This window comes from Marmota flaviventris, chromosome 7 (genome assembly GCF_047511675.1).
Source record: "Marmota flaviventris isolate mMarFla1 chromosome 7, mMarFla1.hap1, whole genome shotgun sequence".
NCBI lineage: Eukaryota > Metazoa > Chordata > Mammalia > Rodentia > Sciuridae > Marmota > Marmota flaviventris.
In genome coordinates, this window is record NC_092504.1 from 91,397,800 (window position 1) to 91,417,361 (window position 19,562).

Consider the following 19,562-nt stretch of genomic DNA (forward strand, 5'->3'; position numbering starts at 1 on the left):
TTTTCTCATTCTTTTGGTCCCATCTTACTCAGAAAACCTTTCCTGAATGCTCTGTATCCAAAATTTGACTAGGTACCCCTTTTCTCTACTTCATAATGTCTACACAAATCTCTATCACTAACATAACACCACAGTTACCTCCTTGGCCACTGTCTTTCCTAACAGACTGTAACCTTTTCTGATTTATCTTTGCAAACTCAATGCTTAATATACGTCCTGGCACTCTAAAGGGCATTAAAAAATGTCTACTGAATGAATGAACAAACAGTGAGATTAAAAGTTTAAATGGCATGCGGCGGGGTGGTGGGGGCTGGGGTTGTGGCTCAGTGGTAGTATGCTTGCCTAGCATCCATGAGGCACTGGGTTTGATTCTCAGCACCACATTAAATAAATAAATAAAGGTCCATCAACAACTAAAAAATATTATTAAAAAAAAAGTTAAATGGCATGGGATATAATAAGTTCCCATCTCAAAGCTTTTAAGTAAATCTGACTATAAGGGAATCACCATACTAGGTAAGAGCTATAATCAGTCATATGACTTAGTGACAGTCTTTCCAGTTTTACACACATTCCTTCCTATTTGCCTGATTATACTGACTCTTTACATAGCTCTTGATAATATTTATCAATAGGAATATAAGACTTTCTACAGTTAGTTCTTTTTATTAGTTTATTCTTAAGACATGGTTTATGAATGTCTTTTAAGAAAGTGGTAACATTTATGTGACTTACTGAATACATCTCCTCTGGGTTTCTGAGGATCTGTCTGTATCCTGTTGTCAACTGTAACTCCTCTTGCAGATGTACTCGTAGCTGGTTCTGCAGTTGTCAGTCTGGTAGGTGGCCTTTCTGGGGTTGGTGGAGGTGGAGGTGTTCTGAACTCTGTTGGCAGGGGTGGTGGTGGAGGAGTGGGCTGTGGTAATGGCTTTGGTGTAGGTCTTGTTGTTGGCTTAGAAGTGGGCCTGTTGGTAATGACAGGAGGAATATATGGTGTCTTCAGAGGCCACCTAGTACTTCTGACATCAGGAATCCAATTATTATCTCCTCCATCACCCTTTAAAATTGTACCATTTCCCTTTGGTACATGAATTGGACCTGAAGGCTCAATCATGACTTTGGGGATATCTGAAAGAGTCAAGATATTTAAATTAGTATATAACCATTTCTAACAAGTGAAACACCAAAATTAAAAAAAAAATAGATACACATGGGGCTGATATACAGTTCAGTGGCACAGAGCTTACCTAACATGTGTAAGGCCCTGGGTTCAATTCCTAGTGGGAACTCTCACACAAATTAGTTTCATTTTGCATGTTTAGATTATTTCTTACTGTAAGTTATACTACTTTCCAAATGACAAATGCATGTACAGACATGTGTGTGTGTGTGTGTATGTATGTATGCAAAAAATACAATGGTATTTTTATAATGAATATGCATTATTTGAACACAAAAAGTTTTAAATATTCATAAAGAGGCAATGAGAGGTTACTTTTTTAATATACAGAGACATAAGTTTTTTTCCAATATGAGAAATATAGAGAGTCTAATGTTAGGTGTCCAGTGCTACATGTATATCATAAAACTGTTTAGAATTGTCTAAAGACTGATACTTTTCTCACCTACTCTTTATATAAATTCAATTCATGTAAAAACAAACAATTGATTAGATGTTCTACATATGGTTTTATAATTTACTTTCCTTTCCCTTACTAATTTATACAACTGCTGTCTAAAAAAGAAATTTTCGGAGGTTACAAAGATCATCTGAATAAGCTTTACCCTTGATAATCTTCACCAAAAATATCAATATTCAATCTGCCTGGAATGATAAAGTCCAGACTAGGAATGACTGCATGACCCCTCAAAAATCCTCTAATCCCTTAATTTTATGCCCCATGGTTTTTAGTAAATATTTCACTCAGGAAATTTTAAATATTATCTAATGTTACATGAAATGTATGCTAAATTATGCCTTTGGTTTGTAAAACTTTCATCTTAGAGAAAGTTTTATATATTTATTTTTCATATTTATCTCCAATGTACCCACGACTCCAAATACAGCTTGTAAAATTTTAAAAGAAAAATAGTTCTGATTTTAGAGGAAATAAATATGGAAATTCTTTTTTTATAGTAGAGGTTGGAGGTGCAAAACAGAGGGACAAAAATGTGGAATATATTCACAATTTAATACTAATGACAAATAATTATTTCTGATTTTTATTTTTAATTAAGTACTAGGAATTGAATGTAGGGGCACTATGTCATTGAGCTGAGTCCTTTTTATTTTTCACTTTGAGACAGGGTCTTGCTAAGTGGCCCAGGTTAATCTTGAACTTCTGATCCTCCTTGCCTCAGCTTTGTGAGTAGCTGGGATCACAGGAGTACAATACCATGCCCTGCTTTGTTTCTGATTTTAACAAACCCAAGAATTCTATAGGTTCTTTTTCTTAGGTAAATAGAAGTTATTTAGAGATTTTAGTAAAAAAAAACTCTGATGTTTTAAATGTTAGGATATATTACTGGTTTTTAATTTTTAAAAATACATGAGCATATGATTTTATTGTTTGTGGAAAGCACAGACCAGTATTACTAAATTATATGATTTTGGTAACTAATTATGTCCCTTATCTTCCCTAGCAATGGCCTTTGTAGGATCATGTATTTCCTGCTGGAATTTAGAGCTGGAAGACAAGTGTTACTCACAGACACAAGTGAATCCATCACCATGGTATCCATCTTTACATTTACACTTGTAGGACCCATGTATGTTGTAACATCGAGCAAAGCCACTGCACTGATGCTGACCAAGGGAGCACTCATCTATATCTGCATCAGGAGGTAGGAGAAGAAGCAGTTTATCTAGCAGACAAATATGATAATATGCAAAATATATGCAACTTCAAAATTTTTTTTCTTTTTTGCAATGTGGACCATGTAAAACAAGCAAATAAACAGAAGAAATAAAGTACATATATTGGAACTACTAGTGGTTGAACTGGATGTTAGTTGGTTTGCTTAATTTAATGCCAATACCTTTCCCTGTCCCTGATATTTAACCATCACCACAATTAAAATCCCCTACATTACTATAGAAAGAAACAACGCAATGTGATGGTTGAGTTTCATTACCGTGACATTGGTATTTGCCTCCAATGTACATGAGGTCGAAGCCTTTATGACACTTGCAGATGTAACTCCCAAAAGTATTGACACACTGTCTAAATCTAGGGCAGGAGACTCTTCCAGTAGCACATTCATCGACATCTAGAAACATAAGTTAATTGCATTTTAGGCATGTTCAGATGGAGCGGGCTTTAAAATAAATGACTGACTGCAAACTGTTACCTGGCACACAACAGCTCACCATAAGTGGTATCCAGCTGGCTGCCACCACAGGCAACATAAATTCAACATCTCCAAATTTTAGCTCATCCTCCTAAATCAAGCTGTTCTTTTCTCATACCCTATACACATACTGCACTGTGACTACCCAGTTGCTTAAAGTAGAAACATGAATCATCCTTGACAATCCTCTTTCCCTTAAGTCCCAAATCATAATGTCCAGATAATTCTACCTCTGAAAACTTTATTGGAACCTGTTTACCACCACCACTACCCTATCCCAAGCTACCATCTTCTGTGTTAGACAGTTAGGAAAGTCTCCAATTTGGTGTTTTCACTGCTTATCTTTCCCTTCTCCAAAGCATTGCCTACTGCACAGTCAAAAATGACTTCAGTAAAACATAAGATCACATCATTGTTTACTTGCTTTTTGAATTAAATCCACATTTCATCTTATAACCTTGAAGGCTCTGCAATCAATAGCCCTCACCTACCTCACTGGCTGTATCCTAAGCCACACCCTGCACGCTCACACTCTGCACTTAGCCACAAAGACTCCTTTAAAAACCTCACAGGCCAACCTCTCACTGCAGTACCCAGCAAAATTTTCACCTCTTGGCACATTCTTCACATGGCTAATGGCCCATGTCTTACTGTGGGAATTTTCCTTACCATTTCTAATACAGACCCTTTCTGTTTTTTTTCTTTCTTAGTATTTCATGTTAACACTTAGCTTGGTCTATAATTTTATCATGGGTTTTTTCTCTGACTTTCCTACTAGAATGTCCATCTCATGTGGCTCAAAATCTTGTCTGCTCTACCCATTACTGTATATCTACCCATTACTGTATATCCAGCACTTAGCATAGTGTCTTCACCACATGCCAGGTCCTCGATAAACTCTTTGTATACATGATCTTGTTCAATCCTCACATTGGTTCTACGTAGCATTATTCTCATTTTAAAGATAAGACGACCTAGGCTCAAAGAACAAAAGTATCTTGCCTAACCGAGGTTACATACCTAGTATGTGGCAGAGCCAGGCTGGGAACCAAAGCCCAGATTAATCCACAATTATACATTGCCATCTTAATTTTCCAGGAAAATATCTAACCCCCATGTTGCAACACATATAATCCAGCCCCTTCTACCTTGTCCGCTTTATCACTTCATGGCTCCTCCTTGCCTCTCATATTCTAAAAATACAGAGTTCTACTTGTTTTCCTGAACATTATGCTCCCTTGAACCTCAGTGTTTTTGTACACATGAATCCCACTGCCCAAATCTTCCTTTGGTCCCTCCCTTTTGGGGAAACAAGGCTTCCAGGTGCATTCAGAGTGGGGTCCTCTTCTGAGACATCTGATACCTTCTGGTCTATAGCTAATTACCTGATATAAGTAACTGCCTGCTTTCCTAATTCTATTACCTTCCACTTCCTTTCTCTATCCTATAGAAGCTGTTGATAAATATGCTTGATGTTACAACTTACCCACACAGGTTCTCCCGTCAGGAGCCAGCTGCAGACCTGGGGAGGGGCACTGGCACCGGACTTGCCCTTTAACAACATCGCAGCCATACTGACAGTTTGCCATGGAGCATGTTAGGGCACCTGTAAAGAGAGTGACTGGCTAACTCAGAGAAGTAGAAAGAAAAAGCTATGATTCAAAAAACTATATTCTTCCATTTTCCTAACATCATTGACAATAATCAATCAACAATGCAGACATAGAGGCCTCAATTAACCAACACTTTAAAGAAAGTAAAGAAAGTTAAAAAAACATTGTGAAGAAAGGGAAGGGATGGGGTGGGCGGAAAACCCTTCTGAAGGATAGTTAGGAAATAGACCAGCTTTCATCGTCTGGAGATTTTTAATGTTTTTAAATAATTACATGATAAATGTAAAACTTTATCTCACATAGATTATCTGGATTTTTTTCCAGTGGCCAACTGAAAAAAATAGCAACACTGTTCTTAATCAAAATTTTCAAGCAATTGTCTTAGCTGCCTAGCAAATTTCTCTAGAGGACAGCAGATTTCCCAGAGTTGCACAAAGTTAGATGATTTTAGCATCACTGCCATATGTTATTAAACATGTATTCACCTCATTCCAGAAAGTTCCATTGCTATGTCTATACAATGCAAAAATAAAATTAGCATTTTTTTACTTTATAAAATGCAATGTAGTTAGATGTTAATTTGGCAAAATAAAAACTAAGTCACTAATTGTGGAATATCATATAAATGTAAGTTCAATTAGATGTTCACCTTTTAGAGAATTTTAGGGTATTGTCCCTTTTATAAACACATCTGATAACAGTAAGAAATGCCATACATTTTCTTTTCTTACAATGATCCTCATGAAATCTACTTTTCTGATGTTGTATTTATTTTTAATTTGAAAGAATTTTTATTTCAGAAGTGATAAACTATTATAAAAGTCTAAAAATCTCATACTATTATAAAGAAATATAAAAATGAAGTGAGAAGGTATATATGAATGATTTATAGTCTCTCAACAGACCTGATGGATTATCTCTGAGTGGTACCCAAATAATCACTAATGTTTTGTTTTGTTTTTAACCTGGAATAGTTATCCTAGACCCAGGTAAAAGTTAGAGTTCAACATATTAGAAAAAACATTAGGAAACATCTTCAGTTTTGTGATTTTTGCTCTAAATACCATTTTCAAATCAACTTAATATTGGCACCCATAGTAAACAACATTATACATCTAAAATGGGTAAAACAAGATCTTATCTCAAAATAAAAGGGTGGGGATGTGGCTCAGTGGTTAAGTGTCCCTGGGTTCAATCTCTAGTACCAATAAAATAAAATGGGCACCTCTTATTTTGATTTTCATTCCTCAGACAGACATATCAACACATGCACATGTCCTGTTCAGGAGGGCCCTAGAGGGCCACATTTGCAAAGGCATGCTATCAGAGCATGTCAGATATCAAGCCCAAAGAGCTTATAAAACAGTTAAGATTCTTGACATACTTGAGCAGGACCCATCCGGCATAAGCATATATCCATTGAGACAGTAGCACTTGTAGCTGCCGAAAGTGTTCATGCACCTGTGCTTACAGGGCCGAGGCTTCAGGCCACACTCGTTTAGATCTGCAAAGAATGTGAGTTCAAGCAGAAAAATCACAAAACCTCAGAACTAGTGTAAAACATTTAAAATGCATTTCAGTATTGAAGGATGAAACAGAAAAGTGACTCAAAATATGGCCATCTTCCTTTATGTAAGAGATAAAGCCTATTCATGCAGTCTTCATTTGAACATTACCCTGGTGTGACCAGGAGTCGCCATGACTGATGTAGATCTCTGTTCATAAAGGACAGTTATGAGGAATCTCCCCCAACCTGTGTCTGCTTATCATCCCCAGAAAGTGCAGAATACTCACCTTCTGCTGGGACAAACTCTATCAACTCACCTCCTCCTGGGGGGCTCTAGTGACTCATCTCCTCTTGTGGGGCTCTATCACCTATACTGACTGCCAATCTGTTCAAAATACCTGTGTTCCTACTAGAGTCACATGCCATGATGTGACCCTACTCTTTCAATGTCTTCTTTTCTCTGTTTTAAAGAAGGCACTACATGAGCATTTTACTTTACAGAAAAGTACATGAATTTTAAAACATTAAACTTCTTTGACCTTTCCACAGGTTAGCTATATTTTCAGAGAATAAGAACTATATGAATTAGAGTGACCATTATTGTAGTTTCTCCCATTCAATTTTGTAGATTATGTACTGATCTTAGATTTAAGAAGAAAATTGAGTTTCCTACTTTAGTAATGCATTCAAGTCACAAAATAAACTTTTAAAAATACCTCCAACATATTTTCATTCATTTGGCCATTAAGAAGGGCATATGGAAATACTAATGGATAAAACATAATGGACTATCATTATGTATTTTATGTTTATTGGCTTAAATATCTATATGAAATGAATTAATGAATTCCACATTATGAAAATTTTCCAACTCAAGTTGAACACTGCCTCAAGTGAACATAAAACTCATAATGAAATATAAACATTGAAATAGTAATGCCCATAATATAGACTTCATTAAAAAGAAATGTGACCACATGTTTATTTTGTCTGGAATAACCAGCTAAGTACCTCATTAGCATAATTTAATTATCTATTAACCCATGTCACTGAATAAGAAATATGGATAGCATAACTAGTTGCAGAGTTGTTTTCAAATCTAATGAAAGTTAAATCTGACTGGCCCCTCTATTAGAAATCTGTATATTCCACTTAAGTAACCACCAAGTAACATTATATTTTAAACCACCAAAGAATTATTATATCTAAGAGTATTTTCATGTCTTATTGACTTTCCAACTTAGTCTTTTTTCTACCCTTAACAAAAATGTAAGCAAGTCCCCAGCTGGGCAAAGACTGGAAAGGTTAAATAAATAAATCAAATACTTTTGTTCTTTCCTGTGCTTTCTTCAATTTCCTACTTTATTGTCTTTTGCCCAGTCAAAGGTTTTCAAAACAGAATCACATTTTAAATATTAAAAAAATATTCCTCATAGAAGATACTTTGCAGATTCCAGTGTCAAAAAAGTTGATTATTCTCTTTGTTAAATGAAATAATAATCAGGGAGGAACGACTGAGAAATTCTCTCCCTTTCCTATATTCTACTTTGTATTTCACTATTTATTCAAAAATTGAGTCAGGGAAACTTTCCTCATTTTTAAAAGGAGTCAAGTACATTCCTAATATGTCCTACCAAGTCACACCTGGCTTTGATAATTCCCTGACTAAGTTTATAGGAAGTAGTATTTAACTTGTAATACATTATAAGAGAAAAGCTTTGTGTTTTAAATATTTTTCTGAGCTAAACAAAAACATAACAAAACAGTACAATAAAACAATAAAGTATAACTGAATAATGTGTCTCAAGAGAAGGATATTAATGGACAAAAATGTGTCATTTAAGAATCCCTAGCTTTATTTTTAGAAAGCCGTAGATACTTCTGGGGGCTCCTCATGGAGATTGGTCAGGTGTTTATAACTCCAGCATAAACCAGGAGGATTTATGCTAATGGAACCTCTTCAGACACTGGACCCTTGGACTAACACTGAAGCCCAGTTGGGGCAGCTGTTCCACAACATGGCTCTGGTGTTGGCCAGTAGTGGGCCCCTTTGGATTGCTGTGGAAATCTTCATAGTCCAGACTGGGGCTACTGGTGGTCTGGCTTTAATCTAAATTTATCTTACCTTTCCTATGAGAAAAGCATTTTGAGGTTAGGAATAATGAAACTAAAAAGAAATAAAAACCAATAAACTGTCATAATTTTTAAAAATCTGGGAATCATTTTATGAAATATTTTGGAAAAGGAAGAAAACATGCAATATTCCATGGGTAAATGCAGAAACATTCATTGGCTATTTTACCTGTTAGTAAATTGGCACGTAAGTATCAAAATACATGGAAAGCAATTTGAGAAAATTCTATTCTTAACAGCTGTTGGGGGATGAGATGATGTTCCCTGACAGATGGCTGGTGTAAATATCCCCAATGCCTGTCATCATTGCACCATCTGCCGCAGTCAGGTGTCTCCTAAAAACTTCACAATGACCCTTACCAGTACTTCTGCAAGCATTATAAAACAGGATTCCACAGTAAACTGTGTTAATCAATACTGTCAAATATCACATTTTGCTGAAGTAGGGAGCTTCAAAAGATTAAATGCATTTGGGGTCCTGGTGAGGAACCTCTTTTTCCTCAATTACTTGAGGGTTTCTATTCTATGATTATGTTACCTTATTTTCTTAATGACCTAAAACCATAACATTGAGTTAATATGTGCTACTTCTAATAAATATTCATTATCACGATATATTGGATTATAGACCAAGTAAGGTTTGTATTGTTGTCATACTAAGTGAGAAACTACAAAATGACATTTCTATATAAGGGAAAATGTCCTTAATAATAAGTAGAACCATGATAATTCTCCTTGATCCACACCATCCCAGATAAATCTTGAAAGTTGATAAGAGAGGGTTGGGGTTGTGGCTCAGTGGTACAGTGCTTGCCTAGCATATGTATGGCCCTGAGTTTGATCTTCATCACAACATAAAAATAAATAAATAAAGTTATAAAAAATTGATGAGAACCTAAGAAATAAAACTTCATTGTTTTCATTTTAAATTTACTTTAATCTTGCTCTTTCTATTGAAGTTTATAATATAAATTATCAGGGAAAATATATAACATAATTAATTAAAATATATAATGTAATTAATTCTATAAAGAACCTATCTTATGCTAAAAGATAGAATTTTACAATTAAACCACTTATGTTTAAATATTTTAAATATTCTCAAAGAGCATTACCATCAGGAGTACATTTAAGCAGGTTGGTAGATTCAGGAGCTTGGGTGGGAGAAAAGGGGAGAGAGAAGGTGACTGGTCCAGAACAGAAATGCAAGCTGCATAGCATTATTATTACACTTCAGGAAAAAAAAGAATCAGAAATTTTATTAGCATGCAGACATTGAAAAAATAGTTTGAAAAAAATGGGAAGTGATTTCACTGAATAAGATAACCCAATGGAGTTTTTGTGTTTTTGTTGTTGTTGTTGTTCTTGTTGTTTGGTACCGGGGATTGAACTCAGGGGCACTTGACCACTGAGCCACATCCCTAGCCCTATTTTATATTTGATTTAGAGACAAGAGTCTCACTGAGTTGCTTAGTGCCTCACTTTTGCTGGGGCTGCCTTTGATCTCATGATGCTTCTGCCTCAGCCTCCTAAGCCGTTGAGATTATAGGTGTGTGTGGGCCGGGCTCCCAATGGAGTTTTAAAAGACAAAAACCTTTCATTCATTTTAATGCATTTGGACTCTCCTCACCTTTGATGCTTACAATGGGTGATGTTTCAGAAATTTGAGCTTTTAAACTTGGACTAAAGTGGAGGTCACTGGAAAACAGATGTTAATATATCACCTGCCATATCATTAGTTCTTTAAATTATAAATAACTCTGAAACTGATCACATTGTCTTTCTTTGTGCAGAAGATATGAAAATGTATCAAGTTCCCTATTAATAGAGACAATAATTATTGTAAACTATGTTAATTCAGTTATTCTAAGTTCCTAAATCTATGAGTGGGTACAGAATAAAATCTTGCAGAAGAACTGTAAAATTATTCTACTACCTTATTTTTCTATAAAACTTTCTTGCACAATGTAGACATTAATATTTTTGGTGTTCCTATTCTCATAACAACCCTGTAGGCAAATAAGACAGGAATTACTGTCTTCCCCATTACTGATTGGTTTGCTAAGACCCAGACACATTAAATGTCTTACTCACAATGAAAGAGCTTATGGGAACCAGAACTTAGGCTTTCTGATATTACAAAATGTGCACTGAAAGAAAGAAGCAAATATATGGCTTGATTTCTAGGTAACCTTAAATTCTACACATCAAATAGATGGTGGTGGGGAAGAGGACTTAATCACTTCTAAAATCTACCTGGCAAAGACATCAAAACCCCAATCTCGGTTACTCTGGAATTCCTGACTTTGCCTACATATGAAAACAAAACTTATCTTGCTCTCTGATTTTGGGAAAACATTTCAAAACCCAGAGAAGAGGAAAAGCAATGATATAGTAAAAGGACAGTGAAGACTCCATGCTTTTCAGGGCACAGAGAATCGGCACCAGGTGATAGTTCCTGCTGTTTGCTTCACATGCTCAGGCTGAAGGCTGGGCACTTCTGTGCTAGTCTTCAGAACTTTTGCAAGAAGTGACATAACTGCAGGAAGCTGTGCAGGTGGGAGGAGCAGACCACCTGAGACAATGCACGCTCACCCCTTGCAGGTAAACTTGTGGCTTGATGATCCAGGGGTTGAAAAAGAGGTTGTTCACTGCCTTGGTCAAGAGGAGTTGGGTAGAAGTGCTCATCTTCACACCAGGAAGAAGGTAATAAGAGTCAACTTTGAACTGATGTCATTTTTAAACCCTAAAATCTTTACAAGTATATATTAAATAAGTACATAAAGTTGGTGGAACTTAAAAAGAACTCTTTAGATACTTTACCAGAAACAAATAGTTCCTAGTTCTCCTTCCCCTTTAATTTTAATTTTCCTAAAACTTGATGACCATCATCAAGAATAATAAACACATTATAAATTAATAACCCATCATTCTCTTACCATTAAAAAAAACAACAGCAAAAAAGTGATCATTTTTAAAACCACCATGTTAGTCATCAACAGAAGGGAGAAACAACACAAATTATATTGATTACAATTCACTGGCTCTAGTTAAGGGACATTAAAGTCTTAAATGGCCAACTTAAGATTTATTTTTTCCTATATTGTGATGTTGTTTAGTAATGGCTTAAATATCCTAAAATTATGCATGAATTTATGTTTTGCATAATGATCCTATTTAAATAATAGCTTGATCACCACTATTTTCATTCAAAAGTAAAAACTTATGTCACATGTAGGTCACATTTAGTTAGAACACACATTAGAAGCTTTATGTAAAAAATGTTAACTGTTGCCATTATTAGCTTACCAAGACATAAGACAGAAGAGACTCTGATAGAGAATCAAAAAGAAAAACACATTCTATTTTAACAGCCATTTAAACTTCCAAATCAAATGAACCTTGGTTTCTGGGGTTGAAACCACACACCTTTCCAAAAGTGAGGATTGAGGTAACCACTGTAATACTAGGGTTACAGTACTTAGATTGTTGTGCTAAGTGAAAAAATAGAGATATAACTTGTAAACCAGTATTTAATATTTATTAATATTTAATTATATACTATGAAATATTGATCTTTCTTGGGATGTGGAATTCAACATCTGAAACAAAACCCATGCCAAAACATTAGTAATTGATATTTATAAATTGTTCTGAAATCATTATCAAGCACACTATAAATTCAAAAGAACATCTTTTATTTCTAAAAATATGAATGCTATATGTACATGCTAACAATAATTCCCCAATGGGAAAGATATAAAAATATTATTATATATTATTATTATTTCTTAGCTGGGGGCAAGGGGATTTGTAGGGGTACTAATACTCAAGGAAAGGAAAATAATCATGAATAAAATTATTAGAGAATGTAAGGGTCAGGAAGCAAATGATCAAAGAAAATCTTATTAGAATTTGGGTTCGAATTTCATCTACTATGAAAGGTATCATGTGCCTTATCAAGTATGCTAATGATCAGTCCAAAACTATGATTTTATATCTGATCTTGGTACAGCAAATGGAGAAAATAACTTGGAAGGAAGAGCAAGCCACCAACAATAGTCTAAGCCTGTGACAAGGTTATAAAATTAAGCCAGTTCCGCAGAGCAACTTGCCCTGCAATTCTAGTTGTTCCCCAGGCAGCTCTAAAAGCACTGGTTAAGCACTTGTCATTTATATAAGCTGTTTACTCTGTCAAACAAGTTTCCAAGGGGTTATTTATTAAAATATATTACTCAGAGCAAAATTCTTAGCAAATACGTGCCTTGTATCAAAGCCTACTTTTAATCAATAACTAAATTTCTAGTTCTATGGAACTATTTCAAATTTATTTCTTTTTGACATTTCTCCTCTTGAGAAAAAAGAAATGTTTGATTTCCTATATCTCTGAGGCATATTTTTTACTTTATTAAAATGTGTGATCCTAGATAAAAACAGTCTAAGTTAATTTCTCATACAGCAGGTACAGCCAGTTTGCTCTTCAGGTTCCATGGGGTCTCTAGGCAGCTCTCACACTTACCAGGTTGTTCACAGTAGCCTCTCTCAACCTGGCAGGGCTCTCAGTCCACCGACTCAGAGACTATCTAAGTTTTTGTATCACAAACTCTACGGAACCCTTTGAAGTTCCTGTGGTATTTAGGACTGAGAACCCTTATATGAATCAATCTTTCATTTAACAAATTTAATGTAATCTTTGCATGTGCAAGTCACCTTAATAATAGTTTTATGGAATCCAGAAATCAGAGACACCACAAAGGGTTTCCTCTCTCAAGTAGCATAAACCTTTTGCATCAGGAATGTGCTACAACTTCTTTTTTTTTTGTAAGGAGAACAAAGTAAGAACATATGAACATATGAGTTTACTCCAAGCTGGGGTTTTGTTTTCAAGATTAGACCTGAAGTGACATTTTAAGTGTCAGTGCTATTTTTGCAGGTGTAAATCCCATTTTGGTACTAATAAAATCCTCTTCTCCCTAAGGAATATGGTTTGGGGAGGCAAGATTTTAACTTGGTGTATTTCCAATTTTCTTGAGGGAAAATAAGTGTGCTATAGGAAAAAAGCACACGGTAAATTGGTTTATTGAAGATAAGAGATGTCCAGTGATGGAGCCTTGTCCAATAATAGATTTAGTGTCTTTGAATAATTAAAGTTCCTATAGCTCCTGCAAATAAATTTAAATAAACTTCTCTGCAATCTCAAAAGTGGCTTCTTTTAATAGTCTTCCTGATATGGGGACAATAAAGTTTTATAGTGTTGACATATTAATAAAACCTCTGAGAGTTTATGTTTACCATTTTTAAAAAAGAAATAGACTGGCATTCCAAGATGAATACTGATAACTCAAAAACCAGAACCTAACATGCTGCTAACTTGTGAACTTAGGCTAGGGAAGGAAAATCAAACAAACTTTTTAAATCAAACTCACTTTTAGAGTAACTGAGATAATAAAAACACCAGTTATTTCAAAAAGAGCCAAGTATGTTTGGGACGTGACACATTTCATCTGATGAATAATTGCATATATTTTAAAATATCATTGTTCTACATGGTTGTAGAAACTATGTCTATAAATCATGATTGACATGACACTGCAAGGAGTATCCTGGAACAAGTATCAGATATTGAATAATATCATTTCTGTATAAGATAAAGTCAAATAAATACCCATGGGATAGTTACACCTGACCCCACCACTCCCACCCCCATCATTATTTTATTTGACATTTAAGATAATAGAGTATTACACTAAGAAATAAGAAAAATTGACTTGTTTATCTTTTTAGTGAAATCTAAGGTGAACATTTCTTTATTTCTAGATTTTAAATTCCTAATAGTTAGAAATTTTTGCTAAAATTAATTAGGAAGACAAGCCTTGTCCAAGCCTTATTAGGCAGAGTCAGAGGATAACACTTCCAGTTATATTTTCTTCATCCAAAACTAATATAGTAGGAAGGATATGAGTTATATAAAACAATAGCTCTAGCTTGATATACTATCTTTTATTTTTAACCAACTAATTTTGTGAACTAGGGAAAGACAATATCTCTGAACTTCAAATGAAAAGTGGAATAAAAATATATGTTATTATTTATAACTTAATTATAATAAGTAGCATTCCACTTCTTAATGTACTTATAAGAATGGAAATAGATAATTAATATAAAGTATTTGAGACACTGTAGATAAATAAATGTTTATTTTTATAAGCAAATGATGCCGATTTTTAAGTCACTTGCAAACTAATCCACATTTTATTTCTCAAAGGAGCATTTAAAATGAGCCAACAATTTAAGGGAGACTTAAAACACAGAATCAGAGGGTTCACAGTTGGAAGGAGCTTCCAAATTTTAAGTCCAGTGCCCTACCTGGTTTCTGGTATTAAAGAGAAGCAGTAACTGGGATCTGAGGAGGCTAATGATCTTCCTAACTAGTTAGTAGAAGCACCAGAAGGTAAGGCATCTAACCACACTACTGATGCAGTGATGTTCTTCAAAAAAATATTTTAATAAATATGAGAGAATAAAAATAAGGGGATATAATTTATTTAATTGTATTTTGAGAAAATCAAGTTTATTAGATTTACCTTTTCTTAACTTTTTAAAAAATCTGCCAGCAAAATGGCAGCTCACACATTTGGGGAAAAATTGCTATGGAAACTAGTTTGGGATGAGAATTTAAAATTTTTAATTTGTCAGGAATAGAGATGGCATATGGCTTTGGTCTATTTTCCTACCTTGATTGCAGGTTTTTCCAGCATATCCAGGGTGGCACTTGCACTTGTTAGGCCCAATACACTCACCATGTTTGCACTGTGGCTGGCACACAGCTGTAAAAAGAGGTCATGCATTATTGCTAGTTCAGCAATACACCAACTATACAGCATTAATGTCATGGACTAGTTTGAAAATAAAAGAAAAAAACTAAGAACGTACAACAAAGTGGCAGAAAGAGACAAAATCATTGTTTTACCGTAAAACCTGTGTGTGTGTGTGTGTGTGTGTGTGTGTGTGTGTGTGTATTACTTGAAGCTGGAAATTTTTCTAAACTTTAGGACAATACTCAGTTTTATAAAGGTAAAACTGTATAATCATATACTGATGTTTGTCAACAGCTATAACTTTAAAATAATTTGCAACCACAATTTCAAACTCATTCTCTCAAACATACTTAAACATAATTCTCAGTCTGAAAATACTGGGTATATATGAGATCCAGATAAATTTCCAATTAAATAATAAAATGCTTATTTTATTAGAAATGATATACTAAGTATGAAACAATCCAAGATAAAACATAAATTAAAACAATATATTTTGGTTCTTTGATTTTGGTTCTTTGATTTAAAGATATTTCCATCATCTTAATCTTCTTACCCCTAAGGTTCATTACAATTCCCCTTCCATTTATAATGGCCTTTTATGGCTAAACCATAGGAAATAGAAAGTTCTCAGTTTAACGTTTACTCTCTTCTATCTACTGTGTCCCTCTTCCCTCAAGACCTCAAAATGCTATACTGAAGTCTTCTCATAATCTCACAGGAATTTATTGTATGCCAGCAATTCTCAACTAGGGAACTTTTTCCCCTCAGGAACATTTGACAAGGTCTGGAGATATTTTGGGCTATTACAATGGAGAAGGGATGCTATTGGCATCTAGTAGGTAGAGAACAGGAATACTGCTAACTATCCTACAATGGAGACAACCCACCCCTGCAAAAAAATTCCAACCCAAAATGTCATGGTGCCAGTATTAAGAAACTCTGCACCAGAATGTACCTGCAATGCTATGCCAGATACTACAATAGATAAATAATAATTATATGGCATGGTTACTGGTTCCAAGGAGCCTACAATCTAGATGAAGGGACAAAACAATTACATGTTTTTAATTCAACATATAATTTATGAGCAAAATGGGTAGCACATATAAAATATGTAAAGAAATAATCACATAGAAAAGACTTGTGTTGGTTCTTACAGCGCAGAGACATAAAAGGGAGAAGAGAATTACATAGCAAAGTAGACCACAGGTTAGTTAGAGGTCACTCAGGGGCTTGTGAAGATAACAAGATGGGTAAATGCTGGTGGAAGCGTGAGAAGCAATCATAAGGAGTGGTGTCAGATGATGGTTTTTCCTTAAATTTCAGACTGAGGAATATATACTATTTGAGGAAATGAAAACTTTCTGAGTGTTTGTCATCATTGGGACAATTAGTGGGTAGAAATGAAAGCTCCTGGGATACTAGCACTATCAGCACGTAGACCGGGATGGATAGGTGTGATGGCAGAGAAGGCACATGACCAATCACTCAGCTCTGCCGCGAGGAAGGCACAGGTTGTGTCAGTGACAGGAAAAGACTCATCTTCAGCAGCCACTGCATGAGGAGCAGATGGACCTTGAAGACCTGGGGAAATGGAGTCAACGAGGGCCCTGAGTTTTTAAGCCCCTTGACATCTTTTCCTTCCCATATTGGTTCCTGCTATTCTCCATTCTGGGATGGGCTCCCAGTTTCCTTTCTGACAATTCCCAAGCACCATTTCCTTTAAAACTTCTGCAAAACTGATGTGCATACTGTTTTCCTTACTCACCTCTCACTCACCCTTCCCTCACTTGGCATCCCACAGGGTGCATCAGCTAATTTTATTCTCAGGCCTTTCCTATTATTTGTTTCTCTAATTTGACCCTGTACCGTTACCAATCCTTAGACAGTGCTGCTCAGGAGGTATTTAATTAAAAAATCTGGCAGAAAGAGGATGAGCAGAGTGTAAGTGGTAGAGAAATAGACTGAAAAAACTCTTTAAATCTGATTTTAGTTTACTGCCTTAAATTCAAATGGAGACATTTTTAAAAAATATTTTTAAGCTATAGATGGACACAATATCTTTATTTTATTTTATTTATTTTTATGTGGTGCTGAGGATAGAACCCAGTGCCTCTCATGCATACCACTGAGCTACAACCCCAGCCCTGGAGACAATTTTATTTAGATCTGTGAGAAGAAACCGTCTGAGAGAAACTTCCGATATAACTCTCAGTGAATTATACACGATAGGTGGTTTTTACTATGCACATCTTTTAAAACAAGTCCTAGGAACAAGCCATTCTGTATGTAAATGCAAGTCTGGAAAAAAAATATAATATTTAAAGAAAAGAATATTCCATATATTTTAATGCTTGTATACGAATACAACCCAATAACTGAATATCACTGAGAGCACACAGAATGCCATATTTTTTTTTAAATAAAAGAAACACCTGAAATCATTAGATGCAAATCAAAGTAGTAACCCCTTAGAATAACTGGAATTTGAAAATATTTCTAAGAACATAAAAAAGTAGTTTAGAAAATGTCACTTAAAAATAGGAAGAAGTTAATTTAGAAGAGGGCATGTTATGAAATGCTGAACCTGAGGCCCCAGGCTGTATTAGTTTTGACCCCTGACCAACTTGATGATCTTCTATTTATAGTGGTTTCAGGTGCTCTATAAGAACAAAAGATCTTTTTTGTTCCTTCTCCCTTTTTCTAAGCAGAATGCCCTAGTCTTAGGTACATCAAATGCACGCATTATATGAGGTCAAGCCTGTTAATGTTTCTTCCATGTTTAAGGAGTTTGTATTTTAGAGCAAACTGCTGAACTGACAGACTATAAACAAAGTAACCATTAGGTTAGCCAACAGCTCTTAGGTTAGTAGTTATTAGGTTAGCCAACAGCTATTAAAAGTAACAGTATGCTCATAAAGCTGATATAATCCAATCCTTTGAAAATTTTTGCACAAGAGTATTTTTTCCTATTATCTTGTTGGCTTTAGGTTTGGGATGGGATTCAGTAAATACACATAGAACATTGGTTACATAAAATGTATGATACTGCACACCAGTGGGGAGATGAGAGAATCACAGAGAATATGAAAAATTAACTGTGTAACTAATTTTGTTGAAGCTATGACAAGTGCTACTACAGAGAGATGAAAGAACAATGGAGCATGTGATGACTATAACTCAGACCCTGGAGAGGCCTCAGATGTGCACTGTGATCTGCGCTATGTGTTAGAGGTAAGAGGCTGTTGGGACAGGAAACAAAAAGTTTTCAGAATATGAGCAAAGTGTGTGTGTGTGTGGGGGGATAGTCGAGGTCTACTCTGTGAGTGCAAAGTGTTCTCATGAGTCTATGGTGTAAAGTGCTTAAAACAGCAGATGAGATCAAAGGAAAGGCTAAAATAGATCATAAAAGGCCAGCTGGATTCTTTGGATTCTCACCAACATCTCTCTTTCTTCTCTGCCTCAATATAGGATAATGTTTGCTTTTGTTGGTTTGGTTTTGGTAGGTTGTTTTGTGTTACTATTATTATTTGGAGTGGGTGATGAGTTAGCAATGGAAAACTACATTTCCCTTCCTCCTTGGCAGACACAGGTAGCCAAATGACTAAATTCTGGTGAACTGGAATGTAAGCAGAAGTTACTGGATGGGGTTTTTGGAATGCTACTTAAAGGAGGGGGACGATGATTATACCCCTCTCTGCCTTTTTGCCTGGATTGTGGAAGTAACGGCTGAACTACACAGGCCTTTTATGACCATGAGATGATCTCAAGAATGAAAAAAAGAGCAGAGCAAGAAGTCATACTATTAACCCTAAATTCTTTCCATCTACTATTACTTCCAGCCAAATATAATTCCTAACTGACTGTCCTTCAGACCTAGGCTGTGGAATCTGGACTTTCATCTGTTTATTATCAAGCCAGCAAAAATTTTCTTCAGATATATACTTTGAATAGAAGTGTTATGAGTTAGATCCCAGTAGTGAATTAAAACTCATCAAATTTATTTCAGAAACACAATTCCAAATACTACTGAGAGTATTAAAATAACTTTATTTTCTACATATAAGTAACTACATTAGAATGGACATACCTGTTTTAGAACTGGATAAAAATGACTCCCAACTTTCATGTAAACTT

General features: G+C 35.1%; 1 protein-coding gene across 2 annotated transcripts in view; it reads right to left on the reverse strand.

Moving 5' to 3' along the window:
- Npnt (nephronectin) overlaps positions 1-19,562 on the reverse strand; it is a 69,552-nt gene that overhangs the window by 24,905 nt on the left and 25,085 nt on the right. Inside the window, exons 3-9 of one of the 2 annotated variants that reach the window (XM_027935424.2) lie at positions 15,339-15,431; positions 11,200-11,292; positions 6,349-6,468; positions 4,838-4,957; positions 3,136-3,270; positions 2,710-2,832; positions 736-1,128 (exon numbers count right to left, since the gene is read on the reverse strand). In XM_027935424.2, coding sequence (XP_027791225.1) covers positions 736-1,128; positions 2,710-2,832; positions 3,136-3,270; positions 4,838-4,957; positions 6,349-6,468; positions 11,200-11,292; positions 15,339-15,431 — 1,077 coding nt within the window. The remainder of the gene's footprint in view (positions 1-735; positions 1,129-2,709; positions 2,833-3,135; positions 3,271-4,837; positions 4,958-6,348; positions 6,469-11,199; positions 11,293-15,338; positions 15,432-19,562) is intronic. The other variant, XM_027935427.2, reaches the window with a different exon arrangement.